The 13,656-nt window shown below is 52.7% G+C and overlaps 1 protein-coding gene across 6 annotated transcripts in view; it reads right to left on the bottom strand.

Moving 5' to 3' along the window:
• ACOT11 (acyl-CoA thioesterase 11) overlaps nucleotides 1-13,656 on the bottom strand; it is a 62,908-nt gene that overhangs the window by 19,364 nt on the left and 29,888 nt on the right. For 5 of the 6 annotated variants that reach the window (XM_053576940.1, XM_053576942.1, XM_053576944.1 and 2 more), the window contains exons 2-4: nucleotides 4,873-5,077; nucleotides 3,879-3,948; nucleotides 479-539 (exon numbers count right to left, since the gene is read on the bottom strand). In XM_053576940.1, coding sequence (XP_053432915.1) covers nucleotides 479-539; nucleotides 3,879-3,948; nucleotides 4,873-5,077 — 336 coding nt within the window. Of the gene's footprint in view, nucleotides 1-478; nucleotides 540-3,878; nucleotides 4,706-4,872; nucleotides 5,078-13,656 lie in introns of all 6 variants that reach the window. The other variant, XM_053576945.1, reaches the window with a different exon arrangement.

Below are 13,656 nucleotides of genomic sequence, written 5' to 3'. Positions count from 1 at the left end.
GGGCTTCAACTAAGTGAAATTTAAAAAATGGACACCTGGTGTGATCTGGACATTTACAGTGTGCCCAGAGGCAGAGTCACAACTCTGCTGTCTCTGAGGAACCAGTGGCTCAACTGGGCGAAGCTGCCTGGGCCTAAAGTCCACGGGTGGGACTCCCACCCCACTGCCTGTGACATTGGAGGGACCCGGTCCCCATCTGACAGACCTGGTCCCCATCTGGCTGTGGGAGCTAGCAGGCTGCAGTCTAGTGCTGTCCTGCCCTAGCCCCGCCTGTTAAGATTAGATGTGAAGAGTCAAGTCCCATGTAGCTCAATGACCTGGGGCACATCCCTTCTCCTCCCTGGGCCTTGATCTTCCCTTCTGTGTAATGGGATATTGGACAGGAAGATCCTTAGGATCACAGGGCTCTGTGAATGGAGTGTGCTGGGCTGGGGACCCACTCATGCACCTGATCCCAGACAGGGCCCACCCCACACACCTCCATGCTGGAGTTGAAGGCCCGGTTCACCTTGGCCTTGATATTCACCACTTGTCCAACACTGGGGAGAAGGAAAGGAAAGGTCTCAGGAAAGTGGGAGCAGGGGCCTCCAGCACTGGCAGGCCTCAGCTGGGGGACCTCATGGCTTGCAGAACACATTCACATCTGTGATGTCACCAAGTCTTCAAAGCAAGCCAGCAAGATAGTGTCAGCTCCCCACTTTACAGGTAGGGAAGCCGAGGCTGAGAAATGGCATGATTTCCTTCATCTCCTCCCCTTCCCGGCTCTCTGTTGCCTAATTAATGCTTAAGCTTCTTTTTGCTCTCGGTACAATGGTTCCCTCCTCAGGGAGCCCCTCCTCCTTCAGGTGCCCTGGGGGGGACTCACCCCCCCAATACTTCTCTAGAGGACTGACCTCTGTCTCCCACAACCTGTAAGCCCCACTAGGCCAAGAACCATGAATTTTGCTCTCCCATGACGCTACCAGGCCTAGCATATCACACAGGATGGGTCTCCCATAAATAGTGACCAAATGAATTAATGAATTCCACAATTCCTCAACATCCACTAAGCATCAGAAGCAATAAACAGAAGGAAGAAGGAGAAATGGGAACATTTAAATGCCTACTATGTGCCAGGCACTGGGCACTGCCTCATTTGAGTCTCAAAACAAACTTGGCAGGTAGGCTTAGGGGGACTGAGCATCAGAGAGGTTAAGCCATTTGCCCTAAGTCATTCAGCCAAAAATTGGCAGAGCCAGGATTCCAGCCACAGCCTCGTCTGACCATCTGGAATGATTCCCATGTCCAATCCCCAGAGCCACCTACTCTGCCCTGTGCCTAACTGGAGGGAGAAGCGGGTGCCAGGCTGAAGGGCTGTGGGGAGGAAAGGTTGGGAGGTTGGAATGCTGGCCCCATCCAATTGCCATTTGACCTCGAACACGTCCTTTCACCCCTCTGCACACTTGGCTCCTGGAGAGCACAGTACTGATTTCTTCCTCAAATGACACAGCTTCCTGCCCAGGCCTAGGAAGGGTCCACTCCAAGGGGCTGGTCAAGGGGCCACAGTGAACACAGTGAGAGGGGCCACGCAGGCCTGGGTTGCAGTCATGCTGTATCCTGACTGTCACACTACCAAGTTGTGTGACCTTGGGTGAGTCGCTGTACCTCTCCGCGTCTGTTTCCTCCTGTGTAAAGCACAGAGAAAGCAAGCCCACTGCCTCAGGTTCTCGGGTGGAGAGAGAGGAAGTGGAATTGGGCCAAGTGCCACGCCTGGCCCACAGCCGGAGCTCAGTAGGTGACAAGAGCTCCACCTTGCCAGACACTGGCTGATCTCTGTCGACTTCTTTTTTAGCAATACTAACGGTCACGTAGGGGAGGGTCACTTTTAGGAGATAAATGCTGGTGTGTCCAGGGTTGGGGAGTCATACTTTCACAGTTTTCTTTTTTTTTTTTGAGACAGAGCCTCAAGCTGTCACCCTGGGTAGAATGCTGTGGCATCACAGCTCACAGCAACCTCCAGCTTCTGGGCTCAAGCGATTCTCTTGCCTCTGCCTCCCAAGTAGCTGGGACTATAGGTGCCCGCTACAATGCCTGGCTATTTTTTTGGTTGCAGCCATTATTGTTGTTTGGCGGGCCCGGGCTGGATCCGAACCCACCAGCTCAGGTGTATGTGGCTGGAGCCTTAGCCGCTTGAGCCACAGGTGCCGAGCCTCTACAGCTTACTGTCACATGGTCCAGCAGAAAGAGAGTGAGAGAGGGGTATTTATTTACTTATATATAGACAAAGCAAATTAGCAAAATGTTAATTGCTGGGTCTCAGTGGTGGTGAACATTGTACTATTCAACTTTTCTACATGTCTGAAAGTTTTCATGATCAAAAACTAGGGGGAAAAACCTTCTGTTGTCCCCCAAATAAAAACAAAGTCCTATTTTCCACAATGCTCCAAGAGAGAAACTTGTGACACTTCCTCTTCTCCTCCCCTCCTCCTCTCTAACTTCCCCTAAAGCCAAGAGAACATGCCCATTCGGACCTCTGAGCTTCTCTTACCCCAGACTGTCCTCCATCCCCACAGCTCAGGCCCAAACCTCTTCCCTCCCTAGGGTCTCTGCCCAGCCTCCTCTGGGCACCCCCCAGCCTCTAGCTCCCAATACCTCTCCAGGCCGTTCTTTATAACACAGAGAGGCGACTACCCATAAGCAAATCTGACCCTGTCAGTCCTTCCCTCCACCAATTTACTCTCAAAGGATAGAGGACCATGTTAAATTGCACCATGGTGATACTAACAGCAAACCTCTATGATGGAGAACTCTGGAGGGCAAATGACTAGCTTCCCTCAACAAACATTTCAAAAAAACCCAAACGGAGTAAGAGAGTGAGAGAGAGAGAGAGAGAGATAGCTGGTGGTGGGGGCAGGTGGGGACAGGTGGGGAAGTATCTACAGATTTTTTTTTTTTTTTTTTTTTTTTTTGTGGTTTTTGGCTGGGGCTAGGTTTGAACCCGCCACCTCCGGCATATGAGACTGGCGCCCTACTCCTTGAGCCACAGGTGCTGCCCTACAGATATTTCTTTTTTTAAGTTCAAGACCAGCCTGAGTAGCAACATAGCAAGACCTCATTTCCACACAAAAATCCAGAAAAGTTAGCCAGGCATGGTTAACACCTGGCACACACCTGTAGTCCCAACTACTTGGGAGGCTGAGGCAGGACGATCACATGAACCCAGGAGTTTGAGGCTGCAATGAGCTACAATGACACCACCCTATACTCTAGTCCAGGGAACGGAGCAAGATCCTGTCTCAAAATAAATGCATAAAAATTTTAAAATGAAAGAAATAAAATTAAAAAGATTTAAACAAGGCAATCAATTAAACTTACTTACATCCTCATTGAATAACAAAAAGAACTATAAATGAGCCCAGTGATGAGATCCTCATCCCTAGAGGCTGAATGGCCTAAGCTTTTGGCTGATACTTTGCCAACACACTTTGTCTACGGTCTAGGGACCAATGACCTACAAAGAATGTCCAAACTGAAAAAAGTATTCACTGGTTAAGTCTAATTCCTTCCATTTTGCAGATAAGAAAACTGAGGCCCAGAGAGAAAGAATGACTTCCCCATAGTCACACAGCACCCCTTGATGCAGTCTTGGTAATACCCAACTCCAACTTCTGCAGCCCGCCCCGGCCAAGGGAACCCACAGCACCCAGCAGCAGGCCATCTCCCAGCCACCAGTGCCCCAGAGCCCCACGGAGGGGTTCTTGCTTCCCCAAAGGCTGCCCCCACTCCCTCTGCAAAGGCTCTGGGCAGCACACAGGCTGAACAGGCAGGGAGCAGGGGAGTGGGCCCTGGGCTCTCCAGAGGGACACAGGAAGGACCTTGAGGGAGGAGGGGCCACTCACCTAATGGTGTGCTCAAAATAGATGTCGTCCATGGAGGCAGTGACGCAGGGGCAGCCAGCGTGCCTCTCCGCTGGCATCAGGATAAGAAAGGCAGACATTATTAGCAGCCTCCTCGTCACACAGGCCTCTGCTCAGGTGCCACCTCCTCAAGACGCTGTTCCAGCTGCCCAAGCTGGGGTGTAACTTCCTCTGCCCACTACCCCATCCCTCCCCACGCTCCTGCACCTCTGTCACCAGCCCTAACCCTGCTCTGCATATCTGGCCTTCGTCTGTCTAGTGTCCCTCCTTCTCCTGCTAGACTGTAAATTACTCGACGATGAGGATTTTTGTCCGTCTTACTCATTGTGTGCCCCAGCCCCAGAATAGTGCTTGCCAAGTAGTAGACACTCACTCAGGAGCAGAACGGTCGCACCGCACCACTCACTCCTGGCCTTCTAGAGCTCCTCTGCCTAGTCATTCTTACCCTCCTGACCGCACTCAGGTGCCTTGGTCCCTCTGGAATCCCTTCACCACCCATGGGGCTGGGTCAGGGCCTATCAAACAGTGCTAGGGATGAGTCAGTTCGCCTGTCTGTCCCCCATGCCCTCTCCTGCGGGCTGGAGAACCCTGGGACAACAAAAGGAGTGCAATGACCTTGACCTCGCGCAGCCCACCCAGCTCCACACAGGGAACACAGGAGGCAGACGCAGTCATGGCTCGCGACATCTTCAAGCCAACCTGAAGCAGCCACGTTCAAGGCTACTCTGTGATGAAGCAGAGACCTGATGGCTTGCACCCACACTCAGGCTGTGGGGTCCGAGAGAGAGAGGGGCCAGCTGGGCCAACCACTGGGAAATCAGGAAGGGCGTTTCAGGCAGGTAGACCAGCACAAGCAAAGGCTGGGGTGAGGAACACATGTGGCGCTCAGGGGGGATGGCGACCATCTCTGAAAATGATGCCCCTGCTCTGGGTGTGTGGGGTAGGGATGGGAGAACTGTGCAATGCGCAGTCTCACCGGACAGGCAGGCCGTGGTGTCGATCCACTTGAGTAGCTGCCCAACGCTCAGCTCTCCACGCTGGTTGGTGTGGCAGGGCAGCACCAGCTGGCTCATCTGGACCTCCGTGGGGTTCCGGTACCCCTCGCCATCCGCCATGGTGTCGTCCCTCGCACGTGAGGATGACTTCCTGGACATGCGGCCTGAGAACACAGAGGCCAGGCCCTGGGGAACAGTGAGAGTGGACGGGGGATCAACTCTCTGCAGGGTCTCCCAGGTCTGCCACGCCCTGAAATCTCAGCATCTGAGAGGGAGGAGAGAGCTCCCCAGGGCCACCGTCCTGAAGACTCCACCCCGAGAGTGGCCAGCACCTCCAGCCTGTGGTCTCAGACCCCAGGGTTCTCTGGATGCCACTTCTGCCCAGTTTCCTTTTGGCTAACAAGTGCATATTAACACCGACTTGGATGCAAGGAAGTGGGAGGGGAGAATTCAGTCCTCCTAGCCTCAACCGATGGGCCACCTTTTAAAGTGTTGCCTTAAAGGCCGGGCATGGTGGCTCACGCTTATAATCCTAGCACTCTGGGAGGCCGAGGTGTGTGGATTGCTTGAGCTCAGGAGTTCAAGACCAGCCTGAGCAAGAGCAAGACCCTGTCTCTAAAAATAGCCAGCATTGTGGCCAGCGCCTGTAGTCCCAGCTACTTGGGAGGCTGACACAAGAGGATCTCTCGAGACTAAGAATTTGAGGTAGCTGTGAGCTATAAGGCCACAGCACTCTACCAAAGGTGACAAAGTGAGACTCTGTCTCAATAAATAAATAAATATAAATAAAGTGTTGTGGCTCAGCACCCGTAGCACAGTGGTTACAGCACCAGCCACGTACACAGAAGGTGGCAGGTTCGAACCCACCCTGGGCCAGCTAAACAATGACAACTGCAACAAAAAAATAGCCAGGTGTTGTGGCAGGCGCTGTAGTCTCAGCTGCTTGGGAGGCTGAGGCAGGAGAATCGCTTGAGCCCAAGAGTTTGAGGTTGCTGTGAGCTGTGACACCATGGCACTCTACCGAGGGTGACATAGTGTGACTCTGTCTCAAAAAAAATAATAGATAAATAAATAAAGTGTTGCATTACATTTATCTCCACCCTTGAAAGATCCTCCTCTGTATGTGAGCAGGCCTGGAAAACCTGCAGCAGACAAGCCCAAGGCATTGTTCCTAAGAAAGCATTGCACAAAGCAGCTCTGAAGTCACCCTCCAGGGCCTCTTTGTTGGGATCCTTCACATCGGGGGAGCCTCCACTGGGTGCAAGTGTCTCCAGCATCTGGATTTACTGACCTGGAGGACTCAGGGCAGCCACTGACCAGCTGACTGGTCTAGGTGCAGCACCTCCCAGCTGGAGGGCCAGCAGACGAAGTCCTCAAACTTATGACTCAAGCTGGGGTTTCTGCTTGAGCACAGCCTGTCTCACTCTCCAGACAGAGGAGGTGGGGTGCCCCTGTCAATCCCTCAGAAGAGGGGGATGAGGGAAACGGGAGGCAACCTGCCATCTGTCTCTCTGGCCGCCTTCCCTATCAGACTGTGAACTCCAAGCTGGGTGCACCTGTATGTGTGAGAGAAAGAGGAGGGCCAGACACATGGGTTCCAACTGCTATGGCTCATGCCAAATGTGTGGAGTGATGACAACCGTCATCACTAACGTTAATGTAACATTTCAGTGTCGCACATCCTTATAAGCACTTTATAGTACTAATTTGATGTTATTCTCACAACAAGCCTATGAGACAGGCACATTATTATCCTCCTCTCACAGATGAGGACATTGAGGCCCGAGTAGGAGGCACAGCCCAGCTGTGACCCCACAGGTCTGGCGGCAGAGTCTGAGCTCTGGCCCACCACGCTCTGCTGCTTGTAGGACCTCCTGGGGCTGAGATGGGCGAGTCCAGGACCCCAGGCCTGGATGCAGCAGCAAAGAGTGCCATGACCCTACCGCTGCTGGCCTGTACTCCAGGATCTGTACTCCTCAGACGATTCCCCTCAGGAGGCTCCTGTAGCTAATTCAATAAACTCAAAACACACCAAGCTGACTTATTCAAAGTCACTGACCCCTACGTGGTAGAACTGGGATTTGAAGCAGGCCTGTCTGAACCAGAAGAACTTGTGGGTTCCTAGAGATGCGATTTGTTCCCAGGAGCCCCATGGAACCAGTCACAGGACTGGGCACCAAGGGGGCAAAGGAGGGCAGCCACCCCAGATCTCCCACCTGGGTGCAAGCCTACAGGGTATCAGGCTGCACAGCTCACAGGCTCTCACAGGCAGCTTGAAGGCCACTGCAGTCCAAGCAGCAGGATTCGTCACCATGGCAACCACTGCCAAGGCACGAGGGGCCTGGTGGTTCGTCAAGGGCCTGTATGGATGGGGATGTGGGTGGTTGGCCTTCTGGGTGTGGGAGCAGAAGGAGGGAAGAGCCAGGCAGATTCCACTTACCCACACTCTTCTCAAACCCCTCCCATAGCCAGGGGTACTGGGAAGAACATTCAAGAAAAAAGCCCTGAGGAGTGCTGAGGCAATAGGGGAGGCCAGATGCAGAGGACAAGTGGGCAGAACAAAGGACACAGACTGTGGTGTCTGGGTGGTCTGGACATGTACGACGGGGAAGCCCCACACACCATGCCTTCGCCTCACCAGCCTGCTCACAGCCACTGCCTCACTGGGCCACCAGGAAGGCAGAGGGTGAGTACTGTTGATCCATGTGACAGATGAGGAAGCAGGCTGGACAAAGCCCTAGACCAGCAGTCATGACGCCTGAGATCTAGTCCTCTCTGCTGCCCACCTGGTCAACCTCTCCTCCCAGAACCTCCCATTTCCTGTTCTGAGAAACGAATCCCTATCTCCCCAGTAGAATCCACATCTCTGGATGGGATTGTTGATTCAATCGTTTGTTGATTCATTTGTTGATTTATTCATTCACCAAACACCTTCTCTGTATGTGCCCTAGGCCAACTGAGACTACAAACACAAATTGGTCCCAGAAGGGCCTGGCACACAGGAGGACCTCAACCATTTGTGCAGGAACAGCCAGAGATAGACTTGAGTTCAAACCCTAGCCCTAGGGGGCCGGGCGCAGAGGCCTATGATCCTAACACTCTGGGAAGCTGAGAGGGTGGATCACTTGAGCTCAGGAGTTCAAGACCAGCCTGGGCAAGAGCAAAACCCTGTCTCTACTAAAAAAAACAGCTGGGAATTGTGGCATGCACTTGCAGTCCCAGCTACTCAGGAAGCTGAGGCAAGAGGATCACTTGAGCTCAGGAGTCTGAGGTTGCTGTGAGCTACGAAACCACAGCACTCAACCCCAGGGTGACAGAGTGAGGGTCTGTCTCAAAAAAAAAAAAAAAAATCCTAGCCCTATCCTTCAGGTGCAAGGCCCCTCTATTCCTGAGCCACATCTGTCACTCATCACATGGGGGAGAGAATCACCAGATGTAGATCCAGCGTTCTGGGGCCTGAGCCTGCCTGAAGACTTGCATGCCCAGCAGAGATGTCTACTGTGCTCTCTGAGCAGGGCTGAGGTCATCCCCCAAAGCAAGCCTCCTTATTGCTGTCCCTCATTCCTCTCAATGACAGGGGTGCACAGTCCCTGGGCTAGAGCCAGGCATAGTCTCTCAGACTCCACCCCCTTCCTCAGGCTGCCCATGTCAGGCCAGGTCAGGGCAGGCATCCAGCGTGAAGGCAGGGGTGTGTGCACCCCAGGCGAGGTTTAGCCAATGGGGCCCCAGAATTGAGCCACTCCTCTCAGGATCAGTCACTGAGAGAACAGAGGCCCTGGATGGAGACAGGGCAGCCAGGCAGGCTGAGCCAAGACAGGGAGGGCTGCGTCACTACAAGGGTGGGAGGGCACCCAGAGGTCGCAGACGTGCTCCTCTCCGACGGCAGCTGTGCCAGGCACTGGCCCCAGGCCACGGCAAACCTGGCCAGACTTGATAATCCTAGACTGGGCCCCGGCTCACCACACATGGCTCTGCATCCCTTCTCCTGGGCCAGAGTCACACCGCAAACCTGCTGGGTCAGAGCAAGAGAGGCCACCTCACCCAATCCCTTCACAGCTGGGGAAGCCCAGAGCCCCTGGGCCGGGGTTCCTTCTAGAAAACTTGACGACAGGCCTACATGAACGGACTTCACCTTGATTTTCTCCTTCCTCCAAGTATCCAGGTCCCAACGATCCCACCTCCTTAAACTCTCAGTCTCCCCAACTGCCCTGACTTGCCCAGGCCCCAGCACTGCTGGCTCTGGGTTACTCCCATAGCTGTTCACAGGCCTCTGCACAACACAGATGGATCTTTCCAATAAGCAAATCCACCAATTCAACAACCACCTCTTACTGTCAGGGAGACCTGGTCAAGTCCCCATAACTCCTCCCACCACAGAACTTTGCTCTGTCCATTAGGACCACACAGGCCTCTCTGAAGAGCAAGCCTCCCCAGGCACCTCTCCTGCTCAAGACTCCTCAGTGGCTCCCCATTATTCTCAGGATGAAGGCCCAGCCACTGTGGCTCCTGCTACTCGCCCCAGGGGCTGCTCTCCCAGCTCCGGACCACGGGCAGCTTCTCAGAGCACCACTCTCACTCCCTCTCTGTTCCTCCACCTTGCAGGTGCCGCTTTTGCTAGAATCCCTTTATCTGCCCCTGTGGGCTAAGTTAGCCCTTCCTCCTCCCCTTCACTTCCCAGCATCCTGCAGCCCTGCCAGCTCCATCACAGCACTGACTAGGCTGTGCACTCACGGCACTCATAGCTGTCACTCCCGTCAGATAGACATTCCCACAGGTCAGGGATCACACCTGTCACACAGTGGGTGCCCAATAAATGCCCATGGAAGAGAGAAAAGAAAGGATAAGGGGTGGCCTTAGAGCTGAGATTTGAAAGACAAGAAAGGTCTGAGGTGCAGAGAGGTTGTAAGGAACAGCAAAAAGGAGAAGCAGGGAACAGCCACGGTTTGGGTGACGGGGCAAAGAGTTCAGGTGATGGGAATGCCAGGGCAAAGGGCAGCAGGTGAGAACATGCTGGGTATACCTGCATTGGTGGGGACAGAAGGAGAAAGGCAGTGTTGGGGGCTTGGAGGCCAGGTCAAGGAGACCCCAGAAATCATGGAAGATTCCCAGAGAGAGCATGGCCCACAGTCATTAGCCAGCTGAGATTACAGGGCCTACAGGCCCCATCCAGAACAGCAGGCCCAGTACAAAGGAGAGCCGTGTGCCCTGGAGGGGAGAGGCAGGCTTGGGTGACCTCTGGAGCAACTCACCACAACACAGGCTGTGCACAGGTGTTGGGGGTCAGCCTGGTTTAGGTTTGAGTATAGTTCTACAACTAACGTGTGTAACCTTGGGCAAGCTGCTCAACCTTTATGGGGCTCAATTTCCTCATCTATAAAAATGGGACTGTAATACCTACTTCCAAGGATCACGTAGGGGAGGAAATCACCTTAAATAAGATCAAGTAAATAAAGGTCTTAGTATGTTTACTCTATGACTAACATTTATGGAGTGCTTACTGTTAGCACTATACAGCTGAGCGTGGCTTCCTACAAAAATATAGCTAGGAAAGACCCAAACATAGTCCAGACCAGACTGTTTACATGATACTTTCTACTCATGAGCTCACCAGAATCTCACAGCAAGATTATTTGCTCATTTGAGAGACTCTGTGAGAATTCAAACAGCCAGCAACATGGAGCAGGGCTTAAAACTCAGGATGGGAGACCACAAAATCCCTGCTCCTCCCACTCTCCCTGCCCTGCCTCTCCCAGGAGGCCTGTGAGGTTTACAACAGGCCCTCTCTGGGACAGGAAGAAGAGGCCTTTGGCCCCACCTCAGAGCTGCCGGCCAGGCCCCATGAAAGGCCTCATTGTCTGAGCTGGGTCACTCTGAGCAGTGTGAGGAAGCTGCCTAAACTGGACGCCCTGTCCCCAGAAAGATGGCACAGTCCCCTGCCCCAGCCTCTCAGAGAGACCAGTGCAATCGAGGGCAGCCTCCGGGTGGCTCCAAAGCTCCCTTGGGCCTGTTTCCTACCTTCTTCCCCAAAAAAGCTCTGAGACAGCCTGCACAGCACATGGGACACACGTGGGATGCAGCGGAGCCAAAATGCAAACATTTTGGAATGCAAACATTCCTTAATGCAAAAATTAAGGAACCAGAGAAGGGAGGAAAGGATCATGGTAGGAATCCAGATGCTGCCATAGAGAACTGCATTTGGCCATGAGGTTCGCAGCAGACATGGCAAAAAAGGGAAGCAGTGGGGACCTACCTGTTCATCTATGAAGCCAGCCTTAGGGCTGGGAGGGAGGACACAGGTGGGATGTTCCACAGGCTTGCAATGGCCATATAGCATCAAATCATGTCTTCTTTCCAGAAGATAAATAACAACCGCTGATGCCCCATGAAACACGCTGATTTTAATTCTAGCTACAGAGAGCATCAGCACTTGATCCTGCTCAAGATTTGGGATCGGAAGGGTAGAGAATTAAACCTATATTTTTTATTAAGCACCTTCTAAATGCCATTCATGTGGTGAACATTCGCTGAATACCTAGTAAGCTTCAGGTCCTACACCAGCAGCCTTCACATGCACTATCCTAGCAATTCTTTTTTTTTTTTTAGAGACAGAGTTTCACTTTATTGCCCTCGGTAGAGTGCCGTGGCGTCACACAGCTCACAGCAACCTCCAACTCCTGGGCTTAGGCGATTCTCCTGCCTCAGCCTCCTGAGTAGCTGGGACTACAGGCGCCCGCCACAACGCCCGGCTATTTTTTGGTTGCAATTTGGCCGGGGCCAGGTTTGAACCTGCCACCCTCGGTATATGGGGCCGGCGCCCTGCTCACTGAGCCACAGGCACTGCCCTATCCTAGCAATTCTTTTTTTTTTTTTTTTTTTTGGCTTTTTTTTTTATTTTATTTCGTTGCTTATTTTTTATTTCTTTACTTTTTTTTGTTGTTGTTGTTGAGACAGGGTCCCACCCTATGCCCCTGAGCAGAGTGCAGTGGGCGTGGTAGCTCACCACAACCTCAGACTCGGGCTGCAGGCACCCCGCTGCCTGCAGCCTCGGGAAGCCGCTGGGATTACAGGCGCTCGCCGCGGCGCCCAGCTGGGTTTTTCCATTTTTTTCACAAGTCGGGGTCTCACTGTCGTTCAGGCGAATCTCGAACTCCTGAGCTCAAGCGATTCTCCCTCCTCAGCCTCCCACAGTGCTGGGATTACAGGCGTGAGCCACCGCGCCGGCTACCCTAGCAATTCTTATAGCAATTCTTATAGCTACCCTGCCAGGCATTTGTTATTCTACTGACTTTACTCGTGAGCAAACCAAGGCTGAGAGAAGAAGCGTTGCTTCTGAGCAGCTGGAAAGTAGTGCAGCGCAGGTCAAACCCAGTCCTACCAGCTAAGTTCATGTTTCCTTTGTTCTGTAGCACTTCCACTACCTTAGAGGTAGGCAAGGTGAAAAAAATTCTCCCCACCTGAGCCTCAGAGAAGAGAAGCAAACCACCCCAAGTCACACAGCCAGTCACCAACTGAGCAGGAAACAGAGCCCAGGGCCTGAGTCCCAGGCCTGCGGCCACAGCCGGGTACACACTGATCAAGGGCAGTCTGAAGGACAGTGGCCTCCCCTTCCTCTCGCAGCTCTGTGCTCTCCCAGCCTGGGGAGGGCTTCAGCCCCCAAACTGTGCTCCAGGCCCCAAGGTTGATGAGGAAGGGAGGTGGGGGAGGAAATCCGAAGGACAAGACTTCCTCAGTCAAGCCCAATCTCCCCTTTGCAAGCAGAGCTACATGGGTGGGTTGTCACTTCAGTTGCCTTCCCATAAAGCTGAATATAAATGGAACTTTTAGCAGCTCATCATCCCCAGGAGACCTTGGGCAAATTATTTTATGTCTCTGTGTCTCAGTCTCCTCATCTGTCAAATGGGGAGAATTAAAAACAAGTAGGGTTATAGCGAAGATTATAAAAGGCGGTGAACACACTAGAATGCCTATCGTCAGAATCACAGAAAATAGCAAGCCCTGGCAAGGACTCGGAGAAAATGCAACCCTTGTACATTGCTGGTGGGAATGTAAAATGGCCCAGCCACTTGTGAAAAACAGCTGGGCAGTTTCTCGAAGAAGTAAACACAGAACTACCGGACGACCCAGCAACTCCACTCCCAGGTATTTACCCAAAATAGTTGAAAATAGGGACTCGGGGCAGCGTCTGTGACTCAGTGAGTAGGGCGCTGGCCTCATATACCAAGGGTGGAGGGTTCGAACCCGACCCTGGACAAACTGCAACAAAAAAATAGCCAGGGGTTGTGGCAGGTGCCTGTAGTCCCAGGTACTTGGGAGGCTGAGGCAAGAGAATCACCTAAGCCCAAGAGGTGGGAGTTGCTATGAGCTGTGATGCCACAAAGGTGACAAAGTAAAGACTCTATCTCTAAAAAAAAAAAAAAAAAAGAAAGAAAGAAAATAGGGACTCAGAAAATAAAGTATTATTCAGGCCAGGCATGGTGGCTCATGCCTGTAATCCTAGCCTCTCGGAAGCTGAGGCAGGTGAATTGCTTGACCTCAGGAGTTCAAGACCAGCCTGAGCAAAATCGAGACCCCCCATCTCTACTAAAAATAGAAAAAAATAGCCAGACATTGTGGCATGCACCTGTAGTCCCAGCTACTCAGGAGGCTGAGGCAAGAGGATCTCTTAAGTCCAAGAGTTTGAGGTTGCTGTAAGCTACGACATCACAGCACTCTATTCAGGGCAACAGTGAGACTCTGTCTCAAAAAATAATAAGAATCATATTAAA

The sequence above is a fragment of the Nycticebus coucang genome, chromosome 22 (assembly GCF_027406575.1).
Source record: "Nycticebus coucang isolate mNycCou1 chromosome 22, mNycCou1.pri, whole genome shotgun sequence".
Taxonomy (NCBI): domain Eukaryota; kingdom Metazoa; phylum Chordata; class Mammalia; order Primates; family Lorisidae; genus Nycticebus; species Nycticebus coucang.
The sequence above is the reverse complement of the archived record's forward strand: the minus strand, read 5'-3'. Positions and strand labels throughout refer to the sequence as shown.